Source organism: Dipodomys merriami, unplaced genomic scaffold, assembly GCF_024711535.1.
Source record: "Dipodomys merriami isolate MVZ:Mamm:240054 unplaced genomic scaffold, mDipMer1.0.p SCAF_464, whole genome shotgun sequence".
In the NCBI taxonomy this organism is placed as follows: Eukaryota; Metazoa; Chordata; class Mammalia; order Rodentia; family Heteromyidae; genus Dipodomys; species Dipodomys merriami.
This window is the reverse complement of record NW_027206029.1, coordinates 810,708-829,315: the sequence shown is the minus strand read 5'-3', so window position 1 is coordinate 829,315 and position 18,608 is coordinate 810,708. Positions and strand designations below refer to the sequence as shown.

The following is an 18,608-nucleotide window of genomic DNA, read 5'->3' as shown; positions in this document are numbered from 1 at the left end:
TGTTGGAGAGATAAGCTCTACTGGCCAACTTTGTTAAGCATATACTTCTTCCTAAGTTGACTACTAAAAGCATTTATGATAACTATACAGAGTTACTTAAGAGGCATATTTATTATTAATGGCAATATATTTTAATCACCACCAGAATCATTTCATTTAGTATTTATTCTAAAATGCAGTTTGTGTGTACTACTGCCAGGAATTTCTTTGCATATTTAATTTATAATCATAGTGTATATGAATTGTTTAAACTTTTTTTTTTTTTTTTTTTTTTTTTTTGCCAGTTGTGGGGCCTGAACTCTGGGCCTGGCCGCTGTCCCTCAGCTCTTCAGCTCAAGACTAGCGCTCTACCACTTGAGCCACAGTGCCACTTCTGGCTTTTTTTTACTTATGTGGTGCTGAGGAATCGAACCCAGGGCCTCATGCATGCAAGGCAAGCGCTCTACCACTGAGCCACCTTCCCAGCCCTCAAACATGTTTTAAAGGAAGCAAATTAAAGATTTCCTAAACTCTAAGAATGTTTTTGTGATTAGCATAGTATATATTAGAGCCTCACAGATAGCCTGAAAAAGATAAAAATATTTCAATCAAGTTTCTATAAGACTTTTTCATAGACAACTAAAATGAGAAATAACAACTTTTGTTTTAAAATTAGGAATATGTACCTATTAGTTTGCCAGGAAGTATGTTTATATTCTCCAGGTGGTATAGTTCTTTATTATTATGAATGGGTTAAACTGCCTGACTGAACATGATTAAAAGTTGTATTTGCCCTAAGAGTATAAGATGACCTAGATTCTTTTTGGATAAGAGAATTTCTTATCTTTGTGTGTGTCATAGTTTGGAAACATAGGGTCAAATGAATATCTGTAATTTTCTTATGTGTTCTCTTCCCCAGGTATCTCTCCTTTATGTCACAATCTCTTTGCCTTATACGATGAGAACACCAAACTCTGGTATGCTCCAAACCACATCATCACTGTCAATGATAAGATGTCACTTCGGCTCCACTACCGCATGAGGTACCAGAGTACAAAGTTGGTGCTTGTGTAGTTTCCTCCTGCATCAAAGAATGGCAGTTAGTCTGGGTCCCTGAGTCACTTAGCAAGAAGTACAGTAATTTTGGTAATTTGTAACTTTTGTGTTTGCTTGTTATGAGAAAGTATTTCCTTAGTATTTGGTGTATAATTCAAAATGAATTTGATCACCCTTTACACATTTCAGAAGAGAAATCATTATACTGTAAAGACCATTGTGAATAGTGTCCAGCAGAATTTCCCAGAAGGTTAATCATGTTTATGAATTTAATGTTTTGGGTTGTAACCAGAATTTAGAAAAATAGGAAGGAATAGATAAGATCAGTACATGTACATATGGTTGGAGCATTATATTTTGAAACTTTTTGCAATATATTTTATTATATATATTTACTGGGTCATGATATAAAATGTGTTTCTTACTAAAAGATATATCTACATGATAAACAGCACTAAAATCATAACTTAGAAATTGTAGGTTGGTCTTGCTCTCAGGGAATAGCTGTTTTAATCTCCTGAAGACTTTTGACAATGGGCTATGGCTTTTCTTCTGATGAGAACTTGTCTTTTCTCCCATGTTGCAGACTTTGCTAAACCTGTAGTGTCTCGTGGTCACATAGATAGCTGGTACTTTGACCACTGCAGTCTCTTGACTTTGGAGGCATATTTAGTTTGGCAACTAGAATTGAAAGCATCTTAGATACTAGTTAATTACAAGTCAATGTCTATTTAGCAATGTAACTTATTAAAAGGAAGGATTCTCTTTGAAGAGAGAATAGTTGTATATTTGTGTGCTCACACATGTGTACAGACATGTACCAGTACTAGGTCTTGAACTAAGGGACATGACTCTGTCCCACAGCTTTTTAAATCAAGGTTGGTGCTCTACTCCTTGAACCATGGCTCCACTTCCAACTTTTTGGTAGTTAATTGGAAATAAGAGTATCATGATTTGTTTGCTCAGGCTGGCTTTAAACTACAATGCTTACATGTTAGCTCTTGAGTAGCTAGGGTTGCAGACCTTAGTTTGTATAGCTCTGATTAAATCAACAGATGCTAATAGGATGCCAAAAGCATGATAGAAAAGCTGTCTCAAATCTCAGAAGCTCTCTGCAGTGTCTTAGCTTCTAGTGCCTTTGTAACTTTGGTAGAGTTGTGACCATTCCAGAATAATAGGGGTAATTTTCTGAAAGCTGAACCAGATCTCACTTTCATAATCCTTCTGGGGCTAATTTTTCTTCTTCCTCTTGTACTTATTGAAGATCTGACCTTAAGGGGAGAGGTGTCATGTAAGATTTCTCGCCTCAGATAAGGGAACCATTTACTCCACCCAGCTGAGCCTTCTGACCATATTTTGATTTGTTTTTCTAAGTATAATTTTGTTCTTTTTGGCCACGGACTGGTTGTGTGATTAGCAAATTGATATATTTAATAGCTCTTAGTTTGGGCAGGGAACATGCCATTGAGTTCTAATTCTTTTCCTGGAGCTTTCTAAATTTAGCTGAGTCAGGATGGTAGTAGCTGGCATTCAGAAGAGACTTGAAAAAATTCAAGTCTCCTATTTCTCATGGAATAACTGATACCCAGAGAGGAGAGTTACCCAGTTATATGTGTAGTAAGCTATGTTAACACTACAGTCCTCTCTGAAGCATTAGTCTTCATTAGGTGTAGGAATACCTACACCTAACAGGTTTTGCCTGTTTGCTGCTAGGAAGTACACAACAGCTTTGTTTTTGTCATCTTGACTGTACCTGATATTGTACTCAACAGGATATTGTTTTTTTTTAAAATCACAGGCCCTTTGAACATGGGAGAAAAAAATACCACCCTAAGCTAAACAAAGCATTTGCATTACAACAAAGAAGAAAAAGTTTGAAAACTCAGTCTCAACACTGAACAAGATATGATATGAAAATAAGTGTTGGTGATTGTTGAATCCTATTTTGGGATGACATATTCTTTTGCTTAAAGCTGTGGTTTTTCTACTTTTAGATAACAATGAGATTCGATAGTTGTTTTCACAGTATATATTAATGGAAAACAATTGCATTCTTCATTCCTTTTTGCTTTTTTTTTTTCCCTGGTAGTATGGGGTTTGAGCCTCCCACTTGAGTTACACTTCCAGTCCTTTTTTTGCCTTTTCAGCTAAGTGAAATCCCTGATCCCATTAGTAAAACTTCATGCAAAATCATGGGGTACATTGTCTATACACTTAAATGTACAATCATCTGTAATAAAATTTCTCAAAAACGGGCTGGGAAGGTGGCTCAGTGGTAGAGTGCTTGCCTTGCATGCCTGAGGCCCTGGGTTTGATTCCTCAGTACCACATAAGCAAAAAGAAAAAAGCTGGAAGTGGCACTGTGGCTCAAGCGGTAGAGCGCTAGCCTTGAGCTGAAGAGCTGAGGGACAGCGCCCAGGCCCAGAGTTCAGGCCCTACAACCGGACCCCCCCAAAAAAAAAAAGTCTCAAAAACGTATAGGTAGATTTCTGAGAGGTTTGTCTATATCTCTCTATACTTTTTTCATCATTCAGAAAATATGAATGGGCAATGACCATGCTTTGTTTATCACTGTTTTTCCTCATTGGCCTGTTATATTAACAGAAATCTGTGTATACCAAGTGTGATAAATATCTTGTTAATTTATTTCATTATAAATGGACACTTTTGACAACTTATAATTATATACATTTATGGGGAACTAAATGACTTTATTATTTATAAATCTGAAACGATTAGGCCAATCTAAATATATTCATCACCATAAATACTTAATTTTTGTGGTGAGAACATTGAAACTGCTAGCAATTTTCAAATGTGTACTGCACTATTTTTAACTATATTGACATACTGTGCAATAGATCCTATTAAGTACTCCTACTTCTCCTGTCTCATATTTTGAACTCTTGACCATCTCAATGGTTAATTATAAAAGAAGAATCTAGGTCTTTCTAGTTTTGTCTTATTAGTAGTTAGGAAGGTTGTTGATGTTGGTAGTTACCTTTCCCTCCTTCGTTCCCTCCATCTCTCTCTCCATTCCTCCCTCATATGAGGGCTTTGAACTTAGGGCCTTACAAGAGTGTGAAGCTTTGTGGCTTATGGATGTTGGTCTGTCACTTGAGCCATGCACTTTTCTGGTTAATTGGAGATGGAATGCTATATACATAGCCTACTGAGTAGCTAGGTTTACAGGTGTGAGTCACCAGTCCCTGGCACTTTTTTTTTTTCAAAGTAGGGATTTGGTAAGTTGCCAGACTGGCCTTAAACTCATAATTTTTCTGCCTTAGCCACCCAGGTAGCTGGTGGTATAGGTACAAGCCACAGTACTTGGCTTACCAATTTAAAAAATGGTGTTTTGACATCTTGTGAAATAAAAAGCTGTCAACCTTTAACTGTGGCAACTCAAAGGGCGGGGTATGTGTTGTTGGATTGGTTCAACAAACACTTAACTTCAGTACCTCTCTTAAACTGCCTTCTCTGTCCCGGAGAGTTGTTTCTGCCATTGTGTAGGAAACCTTCCATATTGTACATAGCTCTTATGTTCCTATCACTGCCTTCCTCCACCACCAGAGTTTACCTCTTGCTCTTTTTTTGGGGGGGGTGGGGGGGTCCAGTCATGGGCCTGAGCTCTAGGTCTGGACGCTATCCCTCAGCTCTTCAGTTCAAGGCTAGCGCTCTACCACTTAGGCCACAGTGCCACTTCCAGCTTTTTTTTCTTTTTTTCTGCTTATGTGGTGCTGAGGAATCAAACCCAGGGCCTCATGCATTCAAGGCAAACGCTCTACCACTGAGCCACCTTCCCAGCCCGTACCTGTTGCTCTTTTGTTGGAGTCTTGCTTTGTACCTTGGTAGTTTGGGTGGTGGTTCACTCCTCCCTGCTTGTGAAGGGGCAGGAACTATACTGAATCTCTTAGCCTGTATTCTGTCCAACTCTAGAAGAGTAAGTACTGCAAGGCTCAAGGACCAGCAGCTTCTGCATCAGCTGCATCCTTAGGGCTTTCTTGTTACAAAAATCTGATCCCTTGTCACATAAGTGGAGGGTGAAGGGATAACCAACTGCTTTGGAGACCTGATATAGTTTATGTAGTATTTGGGCTCTACAGTAATGTGTTTTTTTCTGTGTTTAACAAGGAGACACCAGCTCTCATAGTCGAACTCCTACTCCTTCTCATTAAGTTACAGAGAAGATGGACTGTATAAAATCATCAAAGGAAGCAAAGTGCCGAGCATCAGCAGCTTACACTTATAATCATAGCTACTCAAGAGGCTGAGAACTAAGGATCACAGTTCAAAGACAGCCTGGGCAGAAAATTCCCCATGAGATTTCTTATCTCTAGTTAACTACTCAAAAACTGGAAGTAGAGCTGTGGCTCAAAGTGGTAGAGCGCTAGCCTTGAGCAAAAGAGCCCAGGGACAAAGCCCAGGCCCTGAATTCAAGCCCTATATTGGACTTAAAAAAAAAAAGTTACAAAGTACCAATTTTTTTTTCTTTAACTTTTTACCAGTTCTTTTTGTCCATGTTAATTGCTACTCTTGAGCTCTCTCATTTTTTTTTCTTTTTTTATTGAATCTGTCAAGAATGTATTAAGCACCAGGTTCTAGGGATTCAGTGGTGAGTGAGACATTTATGGCCTCTTTTACCGTAGAGTTAACACAGTTACCCAAAAAGTTACCAGAATCCTCTGCGTATCTGTTGACCTGTTCCATGTCCTCTGCTTCCTTACAGAGGCCCCATCTCATATCAGCATGGCTCTTTTTTTTTTAATCTGCTGAGTTAGATTTTGTATGCTGGCATTTGTCTTTTATTGTGGTCCTAGGGACATAATCCATTAAGTGTGACGCCAAAGGACTCACAATGTTATCACAGGGCCATGAAATGCATCAGTTTTATTTAAAGTCACAGTAATATGAATACAGTACAAGTTGGTTGAATTATATTCATCTTCCAATCAACACAGTTATAAAATACAACTTTCAATGTTTTCTTATTGTTGAAGGGAAAAGTACATGGGGCTCATAGAAGCTGTAGTGTAGTTGTGCTTATGATACATGACCCTCACTGTGTTTACTTTATAATGTTGCTGGATAGGACTCACAAAAGACAGAGGCTGTGCCTAAGAGCTGTCTCAGGGCCTAACACGGGACCTGCTATGACTCAGGTATAGCTCAGTGACACATATCTATTTCCTCCCTCCCATCCCTTCTTCTGCCTCTACTTCTCCCCTTCTTTCTTCCTCTTTGTCTTATCAAGTGATTGATTAATTGACTGTACAAGATCTGAAATATCAAGGCTTCTTGCTCCCTAGGTAAGTGCTCTATCATTTGAACTACCAGCCCAACAGCAGTTCTTTTTGAGGAGAGTTTTATCCACTTCAGAGTAACATGGTTGTCTTTCTATTAGCTTATGGGCAGGTCAGGGGGAGAGAACTATAGACAGAGCTAGGTCTGCATCCCAGAAACAGCCTGGGTCAATGTAGCCCAGACATGTTCATACTTTCCAGAATTCATGTTTTCCATATAGGCGACACAGGAAAGCAGTAGTTAAGAGTAACAGACTTGTGGTTGTAGAGCACCTTGCATCTTGCAACCTTCAATTTCTTCATCACTGCAGTGAAAACCATAAAACATACCTTTTAGAGATGCTGTGAAGATTAGGTGGCATGTTTGTAGAGTTCTGTTATCCACAACACTATAGCTGATACTTGTAGCAGAGTTCATGTAGTTCTATTCCTAATCCTTGTTTATCCTAGGATATAGCGCCACTTGAATAATAGCAGCCTTGAAACTGGGAAATACAGCAATGTCTTGGACCAAGTCAGGATAGCCAAGCAATTTGGCTATAGCTACTGGGCCAGCATATAATTGCAGGCAGCAAGTATTTTCCTGTTTAAGATGACATAGCAGACACCACAGGACCATCCTGTGATCATCAGGAAATAAGCTATCTCCCAGTGTTGTAGAGGAAGTTCTGACAGGATACTCTGGTGAAATGCTTGCTAGAGTGAAAGTGACAGGAATGACGAGGGGATGTAAGGTGTAAACCTTTGTCTCTGCTTACCTCAGGCCAGTTCCGCTTCCAGTACCAACTACTCAGTAGACACTGGAGTCATTTTCTAGTACCAGGGACTAAAATTGACATTTTTTTATTGCCTTTCAGGTTCTACTTCACCAACTGGCACGGGACCAATGATAATGAACAGTCTGTGTGGCGACATTCTCCAAAGAAGCAGAAAAATGGCTATGAGAAAAAAAAGGTTCTAGATGCAACCCCTCTCCTTGATGCCAGCTCATTAGAGTATCTGTTTGCTCAGGTAGGAAGTTTGGATTCAGGATGACCTGGATTTTGTGGGGAGACTGAGGCATCTGCTGGATTTAGATTCCTGGTACAGCTGAGTCTGGTGGGCTAGGGTATGTTATGTCCTGTTTTGTGGAAATTCTTGCTGTATTTAGGCTTGCCCCAGGTAAGAGGGGAGGCAGCAGTTCAATCTCCCAAGAAGCTAGCTGTTCTGCTTTTGGATTTTGCAGGATTTTATTCTCTATTGCTTTCTTCCTTCCAATCCACTGCCATTTTGCTTGTTATCTGTGATGTCCTAGGCACAGAGTTGAGGGGATTTGATCTTATTCATGCAATAAATGAATGATGATTCTTGTGACATGTAGGAAGTAGAATTAACTCTCAATGTATTAGTTGAGAGTCTAAAACAGTGACCCAGAAGGGAGAAATTGCTGGTTTTGTTTAGTGTAATGGCAGTGGTGTTGAGTAAGAATGAACAGATCTGCCATTTATTTTGAAGATGAATTTGATACTACCTACTGATGTGCAAGGTGAGAGGATTGGAAGATAAATGATGATTTCTAGGATTTTGTTTGGGGCAATGTTTGGTGGAGAGTGAGCCTGAGGAAGATTTAGTTCCCCTTTGGAGAAGCTTATGAGACATACAAGAGGAGCTTTAGGGGGCTGGGAAGGTGTCTCCGTGGTAGAGCACTTGCCTTGCATGCATGAGGCCCTGGGTTTGATTCCTCAGCACCACATAAGCAGAAAAAGCCAGAAGTGGCACTGTGGCTCAAGTGGTAGAGCGCTAGCCTTGAGCTGAAGAGCTGAGGGACAGTGCCCAGGCCCAGAGTTCAGGCCCCACGACTAGACCATTCTCCTATCCCTCCAAAAGAGAGGAGCTTTAGATAGGAAATTGAATAATGATACTAGAAAGCAAATCCTTTATTTGTTTATTTATTTATTTATCACATACTCCTTGATGTTTTTGTTTTTTCTCAAGTTTTCCCTATGATGCTATCATTATGATAAGTTGTTATGAACAACCTAACTTCATATATATATGGGTTTCTGTCCATGCCTTTTATTTCCTTAGGGCATGAGTTTTTATATCGAAGTTACAGCTCACTGTACAGCTTTCATTACTGTTTGTACTTTATCCTGTTCCCTAAGTAAATTAGAACTAGCTTTAGAGACTATTATAGAGAAACAAGATAATGTATAACCATGGGCAGATATTGTTTAGACAGAAGTAATCAGACTGATCTTTTTGACATCAACCTCTCAGTTTCATGTATCTCTATTTGAGATTTATTCTTTTTTCCCCCCCACCTATGTTTCCCCATTCACAATACAGATTAAGTACAGGGCCTAGGCTAAGGTGTATATGGGGTAGGTTTACTCTGCCTCCTCTTTGTATACAGTCAGTGTAAGAACACAGCCCATGGTAGGCACCAGGAGGCCTCTGAGATTTATTCTTTCATCATTCTTGGGAGCAGAGGTATAAAGGAAGACTATGACATATTTCAAGGATGAAGTATTACATTAATACTCTGGCCTTTTGCAGAATTATGTATGATATAGTTGTGTAGAAAATGTTCACAGAAAAATCAGTTACACTTGCTCCTCCCCCCCAAAAAAATCCTAGCTTCAGATTTTGTTCTTGTCTTACTTAGCACATTATAAGAAGATTATTGTTGGTTTTCAGAAATTTGTAGAATTTGCTAGTAACCTTTCCTTACCTAAGAGGAACAAGAAGTCCAGTCGTGGGCAGAAAAGGAACTGCAGCTTGAGAATCCCGTAAAAAGTCATCAGGGGACTGGGAAGATGGCTCAGTGGTAGAGCGCTTGCCTTGCATGCATGAGGCCCTGGGTTCGATTCCTTAGCACCACATAAGCAGAAAAAAAAAGCCGGAAGTGGTGCTGTGGCTCAAATGGTAGAATGCTAGCCTTGAGCTGAAGAGCTGAGGGACAGCGCAAGGCCCAGAGTTCAGGCCCACGACCGCCCCCGCCCCCCCAAAAAATAAGTCATCAGGTACTGGTGGCTCACACCTATAATCCTAGCTACATAGGAGGCTGAGCCCCCACAGAAGTCCATGAGACTCTTATCACCCAGAAGCTAGAAGTAGAGCTGTGGCTCAAGTGGTAAAGTGCTGGCCTGGACTGTGCCCTACCCCCTGAGTTCAAGCCCCAGAACTGGCACACACACGACTGTGCCTGCCCGTGTGTGTGTGTACACCCTTACACACAGCCATCACAGTGAAGTTTTCTGAGAGAAAATGATTGTCTTCAATAGGAGCCCCTCTTCACATCTTTCCCTGCATCAGTCTAGAAAAAGACTGAAGAGTTTACAGTCCTCAGTGTGCTGAGTGCTTTTACGTCTTCAGTGCAGATTGTGTATGGTTATGGTACAATGTTGAAGAAAGGCTCCTTGGAATCAGGTCTAGGTTGAATCTTAACCTACCACTCACTAAACTCCTGGCCCCATACTACTCTGTTCTATTGATGCTTTTGGTAGGTAACTCTCTGACATTTGATCATCTTGTTTGTTTATTATACTGGGGTTTGAACTTGATCTCATGTTTATTATGCAGGTGCTCTGCCACTTGAGACATGCTCCCTAGCCCTTTTTACTTATTTGTTAGATAGGGTCTCTCATTTTTACCTTGTCTTGCCTTGGTCAACAATCCTCCTACCTATGCCTCCCATGTAACTGGAGTAGCAAGTATGTACCACGGTGTCCAACTCACTAACTTTTTACCCAGGCTGGTCTCAAACTTTAATCTCCCAATCTCAGTCTCTCAAGTAGCTGGGATTACATCTAGGTACCATACTCAGCCTTTCTTCCTCTTTAGAATGGAATCCCCATGAGGTCAGAGCATGGTTTAGTTAATTGCAATCTGTTCAATGCCACTCATTATTTGTGGCCCATAATTGATTCTGCTGAATGAATGAGTGGGATTGCCTTAGAGTCCTCATCTGTTAGAGAGAGCTAATGTTAATACCTGCCTGACATGGCTATTGTAAATATTAAGTGAAATAATATAAAGGAACCGAGCATAGAATCTAGAAATGAGATTGGGATTAAGAAGAGAGCCAAAATGGACATCATCATCATTGCTTTGAACAAGGCAGTTTTGGAACTCTTTGCTAAGTTTCTCTGCCTCCTAATTACATAAGGGGTGTGTACCCTGATGCAGGTTCAATACTGGTAACTTTTAACAGCAGATATGGAAACATACATGCGATAGATGCACTATAGAATGTGAATTCCTTCCCCTTTCTTTTAAGTTTACATTAGAAAGGGAGGCTGTGGCCCTGCCAACTTTATATACCAGTTTTTGGACTAGCTGTCTAGTATGTTTGTGGAATTAAAGAGTGATCAGAGTCACTCAGCCTAGTGTCACTACTGTGCTCTGGTGCAGCTTAGTCTAGCATGCTCTGGGATGTCATTCAGCCCAGTGCCACTTTCCCATGCTCTAGTGTAGTTTGCTGATATGGCAAGCTCTGTGAAGGGGCTTTATATGTTTGTACTCTTCACCAATGCATTTCAGAGTGCCCAAAAAATACTGCTTAATTGAATGACTGAAACTAAGGAGAACATTAATGCCCAGCTTTGTTGAAAAGTTTTGATGTTGGAGAAACTGTAAATATGATTTATATCATTGCTGTAGTGCTTTTCTGGGTATCATCTCCCAGTCTGGAAGCTGTACTGTCAAGATAAAAAAAGATAAGTAGGACCAGTCACGAGTGGCTCATACCTGTATTCTTGCTACTCTGCTACTCAGGAGGCTAAGATCTGAGGATCAAGGTCTGAAGCCAGTCTGGGTAGGAAAGTATGTGAGAGTCTTATCTCAAAATAAGCGTGCGTGCGCACACACACGCACACGCGCACGCGCACATGCACACGCACACGCACACACACGCTGTGGCTCAAGTGGTAGAGTGCTAGCCTTGAGCAAAAACACCCAGGGATAGTACCCAGGCCCTGAGTTCAAACCCCAAATGGGCAAAAAAATTTAAAAAAAAAAAAAGACAAGTGGGCTTTGATGCTAAGTGATTATGGTTCCTTTTACTCCAAAGGGACAGTATGATTTGATCAAATGCCTAGCTCCCATTCGAGACCCTAAGACTGAGCAGGATGGACATGATATTGAGAACGAGTGCCTCGGAATGGCTGTCCTGGCCATCTCACACTATGCCATGATAAAGAAGATGCAGTTGCCAGAACTTCCCAAGGACATCAGGTAATCCTTTCTTCTGGACAAAGAGTGGATGGTGGAGATGATGTTGTTTTTATATGCACTCACACATGTCATATGACTACACCCAGCATTTGCCTAACACCTGTTCTCTGCAAAACCCAAATCTTAGAATATTTGAAAAAGATAGCTTACTTAAAACTGAGACCTGATTTTAAAAAAATGTTTTGTTGTTATTATAACAGTGATGTACAGAGAGGTTACAGTTACACAAATCAGGTAAAAAGTGCATTTATGCTTTGTTCTTTTTTTGTTTGATTTTTTTTTTGTTTTTGTAAGTTGTAGGGCTTGAACTCAGGACTTGGGTGCTGTCTCTAAACTCTTTTGCTCAAGGCTAGTGTTCTACCATTTTGAGCCACAGCCCTACTTCCAGGAGTACTTTCCTTTTTGGACAATATCATCCCTTCCCTTGCTCTGTGATCTGATTTTAAATAATGACTGGTAGTCTCAGAAACCTATTCTGCAGTGTAATTTGTTGAATAAGGATTCCACTCAGGTTAGTGACTCACCTTCTTCTTACCCATGGTGGACATTGCCATCTGTGTCTGCAGTTTTCTCCATGGTGTCCTATTTCACAGTCCTCAATATTGCAGTATAAGAAGCTGTTGCTACCCTAGCCTGAACTCCCAGAGAGCTTACATAGCATACTAGGGAGCCATTCATTCTTACATGTGGGATGATTAAACTTCATTATATTATATAAGAAAATTGTATTTATATTATAAAATATTAAAGGTTAACATTCAGCATGTTTTTAATTTTGTATAGTTTTTTTTTTTTACTCCTCAATAGGGTATTGTTATTGTCATAAATGAAGAGAGTCTCTATATCAAGAGTTTTTTTTTATGGCTCCATTAACTATAATAGGTAGTAAACATCTCATAAAGTTATTTGTTTTTTACTTTATGGTACTGGGGTTTGAGCTCAGGGCCTTGTGTTTGCCAGGCAGGCTTTCTACTACTTGAGACACATCCTCAGTCTGACTTCTTGTTTCTCTTTACCCTTGACCATAGTCCATCTCATTCTCAGTAAAGCAAGAATTGAGTTATTGCTTTCTCTTTTTTTCTGTTGCCTTTAACCTTCATTCTGGGTGCGAGCGTGCGTGCGTGCGTGCGTGCGTGCGTGCGTGCGTGCGTGCGTGTGTGTGTGTGTGTGTGTATTTATTTATTTACCTTTGGTGCTGGTTCTTGGGCTTGAACTCAATGTGCTTTAGCTTTTTCACTCAAGCCTGCCACTCTTCTATTTGAGCCATAACTCTTCTTCTGGCTTTTAATTGTAGTTAAGAGTGTCATGGACTTTCCTGTCCAGGCTGGCTTCTAAACTGTCATCTTCAGATCTTAGTCTCTTGAGATCTGAAGCTATGGTTATAGATGTGAACCACTTGTGCCTGGCCGTCTTTATATTTTCATTAGGCTGAAACAAAAAGAGAGACAGCTCTTCTCTCTCGTATTAATCTATATTAAAAATTATACTATAAGTTGAGGATAAATGCCAAACTTCATAATACACTTCTGCTGTGAAACCATTAATGTTGCAGGGCTTCTCTGGGACAGGTATACCACACTCCTGGGGATAACAAGCAAATAAGTCTCCTCATTTGTTTGTTCCATAGTAGACTTGTTCTTTCTTTTATAGATGCTCATGATCATCTTAGAACTGACTCTTGTTTTGAAAATACTACCAGTTTGTTGAGACTGATTGTTATATATCTTCTCATTAGTACCTTGGTGGATAACTATTCTTTCTGTTGACTAGATGATCCACTTAATATATTTGGGATGTACTCATGTGACAAACACTTAGCCTTTGAGTACTTTTCTTATTTTTTAAATAAAAAAATCCTATGGCTGGGGCTGGTGGCCCACCACTGTAACTCTAGCTACTCAGGAGGCCGAGATCTGAGGATCTGGGATCAAAGCTAGCCTGGGCAGAAAAGTCCATGAGACTCATTATCTCCAAATAATCACCAGAAAATCAGAAGTGGCACTGTGGCTCAAAGTAGTAGAATGCTAGCTGTGAGCAAAAAAGCTCAGGGACAGTACCCAGGCCCTGAGTTCAAGTTCCACAACTGACAAAAATATACAAAATAAAATAGATCTTTATAGAAAAATAAGCAGACAGACAGGCAAAGTAGCACATTGCCATACATTATTATATGTGAGTGTTAACATGCTTAGAACAATTAAACTAGCAAGCAAAAAGGTAAATATGTATTTTTGTGTCTGTGAATGTATTTTTGTGATTCAGAAAATTTGATGTACCTTTCCATTCTTTCTCCTTCTCAATTCATGTTCAACACTTTTTTATTTATTATTATGGTGATGCAGGAATAGGTCCTCCTTTCTCATTTGACAACAGACAGGTTTGCTTCGGAATCTTTTCCCACTAACCTGATGAGAAATAAAGAGATACCTTTATTTCTTGTAGCTACAAGCGATATATTCCAGAAACATTGAATAAATCCATCAGACAAAGAAATCTTCTCACCAGAATGAGAATAAATAACGTTTTCAAGGACTTCCTCAAGGAATTTAACAATAAGACTATTTGCGACAGCAGTGTGTCCACACATGACCTGAAGGTGAAATACCTGGCTACCTTGGAAACGCTGACAAAACATTATGGGGCTGAAATATTCGAGACTTCAATGTTACTGATATCATCAGAAAATGAGAATTGGCGTCATTCAAATGACAGTGGAAATGTTCTTTACTATGAAGTAATGGTGACTGGAAACCTTGGAATCCAGTGGCGACAAAAACCAAATGTAAGTGCATGTCAGTAACCCTTATGGTTGGAGTTTATTTAAGCTAGGGACTGTACATGAGTCATCTCTTAGTCATTCATGAAGCACATTTGAGGCAAGAATTGAACTTAGGCCTCTGGCTTTATGAAATAGGATTATCAGCTTTACAAAATTAAAGATCTTGTGGGGTAGAGGGGTTCTAAGAACCTGGTTTTAAATCTAAGGAAACCTGTCTCCATATTTTAACTCCACTAGTTTTGGTTAGAAGGCCTTGGGAGGGTTATTTTACCCATATCAGCTACATATTATTCATCCATCAAATAGAAATACATTTGTTCCTTAATGTCTGAGGGGAAGGGGTAGCTCCAGAACTCTCTGTAGATATCAAAATCTGTGGGTACTCTTGGATGTAAAAAGATGTAGTATTTGTATATAATGTGTGTATATTGTCTTGTATAGTTGGTAGTTCTAGATTACTTATAATACTTAATAGATGTAAATGCTACATTATATACATTAGGGATAATTATGGAAAAAACCCAAATCTACATGTTCAGCACAGATATAGAGGTCTAACCTACATTTTCATTCATTGGTTGATTGGATCCACTGATCAATGCAGAATCCATGGGTGTGGAACCTGTGAATATTTTTCACCAACTATTTTTATTGTATCTAGTTCATAGCATTTAGCACAGAATGGGGGATATAATAAGTGTTGAATAAATTTAATATAACTAGTATTATAATTATTACAGTAAGTAATAATAGAAAATTAAATGAGAGTCATTCTCATGCTGAGATAAAAATGGCTGGTACTTACCAAGGGATTTCTGTATCATAGATATTGTGTTATTAAGTATGTACCTAATCTCAGAGAACCTTGTGAAGATTTAAGTTTTCTGTTTTGTGGCAGGGGAAAAGGAGATTCAAAGAGATGACTTCAATAGCTAAGTAACTGACTGAGGCGGGAATTTAGCCTAGAACTCTATGGTGTTCAGAGTCATGCTATACAACATATTTCACCTTAGGTTAGATAGATGTTCTCTTTTTTTCTGATTTACTTTATTGTTGTTTTAGAGGTGATATACAGCAGAGTTACCTTTACATATGTCAGGTAATACATTTCCTTGTGCATAATGTCATCTGTTCCCTCATTCTCTCCCATTCCCTCCCTCCCATCTCTGCCCACATGTTGCATAGTTCACTTTCATCAGTGTCCAGTGAGCTTCACTGCTGCACTTTTTCCTCCGATTCTGTGCCCTCCTTTCACCCTCTCATAGATGTGCACAAGTATACCATATATAAGATAAAAAAATGCAGAGTCGTTAGAAAAAGAAAGAAAACAAATTAAGAAAAAGTCCTTTGTTTCCATATCTTTGGAGTTCGTTTCAGTACGTATATTATTTTATAGACATATGAAGATGCTCTTGGCTATTGAACCTTTGTGATTATCTCCTAACACTATCCTCTTTTGGTCTCACTATGTTAATATCTAGAATTCTGTGTAATTTGTCATATCTCAGTGCATTTTAGATTTAACTTCTGCATATCACGGAGAACATGGGCCATTTGTCTCTGATCTTGGCTTACCTCGCTTAATACAGTATGTTCTAGTTCCATTCCTTTCCCTGCAAATGACATTATTTAATTCTTTCTTTCTAATGGCTGTGTAAAATTCCATTGAGATAATGTTTCTTTAGTGTACAGATGATTCAAGAATGAGATTCATGTCCTCTTTGGAAATCTCTATTTGATAACTGTCATAGAGTCATTGATTATACAGAGAGAGCTCACATTATACCCAGTTGTATTTGGGAAGAACCTGTTCTTTGTGCTGACAAACAGGGCCCATATGGAAACAAGGAAGCATGATTGTCAACACATGCCCATGGGGCAATTACATCCCTTCCGGAGCTGACACGCACATTTTATATAAATGTCAGTGTGCTCATTAAGATGTGAAATCCCAAGATTTCCTGATGATACTCAGTCCTTTTGTTCTAAACTCAATTGCTGTGTGAGGTCTGGCAGGTGACTTTCTCCTCCTTGGCCTGCATGCAGTTGCCAAATGTATTGATCTTTTACCAGAAAAAAAGTAGAAACCAAGTAACTTTGTTCCCTTTTTGGTGTCTTTATCAGGCTGTTCCCATTGAAAAGGAAAAAAATAAGCTGAAGAGGAAGAAACTGGAAAATAAACTTAAAAAGGATGAGGAGAAAAACAAAATCAGGGAAGAGTGGACTAACTTTTCATACTTCCCTGAAATCACTCACATTGTAATAAAGGAGTCTGTAGTCAGCATTAACAAGCAGGACAACAAAAAAATGGTAAGTTTGTTCAGAAGCTGTTTGATCTGGATGTGGTAGGGAGAGGGAGACATTGCTGAGGACATGTGATTCCAGATTTCCTATCCCAAGAGAGAATCTCATTCAAGCCAAACAGGCCCATTGCAAAGTATCATCAGTGTCCATTTTCATTGGTATATTCCGGTGTCTTTCTTTGGTTTTGCAAATGTGAATTTCCCTTTCTGTTTGCTGCCTACCTAGTGACACTTCCGCATAAATATTTAATTCACAGGAATTAGTAGATTTGAAGGAAAAGAAAACCAGTGCATGTATTTTTCTTCAGGGCCTCCTCCTATTCAGCTTCTCTGCTATGTTGGATGGGTCATCTGGGACTAGAAAGTGGGAATCCCAGCAGGCCTTCGGGCAGGCCTTATTAAGGTATAAGGCACACCCAGGGACTCTCAGGCAGAAGAATGGATATTCATCTCACTTCCTCTTTCCTGGTAGCACTTGAGGACTTAATCTAAACAAGCAAGTCAGTTTGGCAGAGAAAGTAGAAACTGCTAAAATATATAGTTATGTATGTCAGGGAAACTCACAAATGACAACACCAGAGAGGACAGACTGGTGAAAAAAAGAGTACATTCACAGTGCAAAAAGAGGCAACACCAAGAAAATGCTATGTGCTGCCTAAATTTAGCATAGGAAAAGTCTTGTGTGTGATGTGGCGTAGGATAAATTGATCATCACTCAAGCCAGAGTAACTTGTTTTTCTTTTTTTTTTTCTTTTTATTTAATTAAAAAAATTTGTGAACATACTGTACAGAGGGGTTACAATTACATGGGCAGGATAATGCGTAGTAACTTGTTTTTCTAACACAGTCTTTTGGAAAGCAGTTTGATAGCAAGACATTAACTAACATGTACGGTACTTAAAAATTGACATTGAATTGAAGCCTCTTCGTACAATTACTTAAAGATAATTTGTTTTTAAAGCCTTGAAAATATTTGTATGTCCCTCCATTCAAGAATCTAGGGTCAGGGCTGTGAAGGTGGCTCAGTGGTAGAGTCCTTACCTTGCATGCATGAGGCCCTGGGTTTGATTTCTCTGCACCACATACACAGAAAAAGCTGGAAGAGGTGCTGTGACCCAAGTGGTAGAACACTAGCCTTGAGCTGAAGAGCTGAAGGACAACGCCCAGGCCCAGAGTTCAAGCCCCACAACCGACAAAAAAATAAATGAGGGCTGGGAAGGTGGCTCAGTGGTAGAGCGCTTGCCTTGCATGCATGAGGCCCTGGGTTCGATTCCTCAGCACCACATAAGCAAAAAGAAAAAAGCCGGAAGTGGCGCTGTGGCTCCAGTGGTAGAGTGCTAGCCTTGAGCTGAAGAGCTGAGGGACAGTGCCCAGGCCCAGAATTCAGGCCCCACGACTGGATCCCCTCCCCCCCCCAAAAAAAAAATGAATCTAGGGTCAAGAAAAGAAAAAAGGGAGGGAGGGAGGGACTGAAAGAAAGAAAAGAAATAACCAAGGAGTTGGAGGCATTGCTGACTCTGTTGGTAGAAATCTAGCCAGTGAACCATAGCATCAGGTATTGAGTTCAAATCTTGGACCTAAAAAGGGTGTTGATCTTCTAGAAGCAATGTGAGATGCAGGCAGTGATTAATGAATAAGAATCATTTTAGCAAAATTCAGTGTCAAAATACTGAAAGAAACCTACGTATGCAGTTCACCCAAGTAGTAGTAGTATATAATCACATTTCCTTTAGAAGTAAAAAAGAAGCATGTAAAACTTTACCTATAAATCTGGTAAATTTCCTCATGATCTGAGGCCACCCCTGGTAGAGTACCTGCCTAGCAAATGTGAGGCCTTGAATTTAACCAACCACTCCCCCCACCCCCATCAGATATTACTAGTCATTTACTTAGAGTGAGATTATTGGTGGCTTTAATTTTATTGGGAAAATGTAATAAAAGCAAGCGAGGACAGGAATAGAAAAGATAGATACT

At 39.5% G+C, this 18,608-nt stretch overlaps 1 protein-coding gene and 1 non-coding gene across 2 annotated transcripts in view; one reads left to right on the top strand and one right to left on the bottom strand.

Annotated features, from left to right (window-relative positions):
- LOC138808650 (tyrosine-protein kinase JAK1) overlaps nucleotides 1–18,608 on the top strand; it is a 75,215-nt gene that overhangs the window by 24,782 nt on the left and 31,825 nt on the right. The window contains exons 4-8 of the mRNA XM_069994909.1: nucleotides 899–1,022; nucleotides 7,193–7,346; nucleotides 11,389–11,552; nucleotides 13,995–14,334; nucleotides 16,456–16,641. Of these exons, the coding sequence (XP_069851010.1) occupies nucleotides 899–1,022; nucleotides 7,193–7,346; nucleotides 11,389–11,552; nucleotides 13,995–14,334; nucleotides 16,456–16,641 (968 nt within the window). The remainder of the gene's footprint in view (nucleotides 1–898; nucleotides 1,023–7,192; nucleotides 7,347–11,388; nucleotides 11,553–13,994; nucleotides 14,335–16,455; nucleotides 16,642–18,608) is intronic.
- LOC138808655 (small nucleolar RNA SNORA51) lies at nucleotides 8,639–8,770 on the bottom strand. The gene has a single exon (XR_011366561.1). It is a non-coding gene; the product is annotated as a small nucleolar RNA SNORA51 (small nucleolar RNA).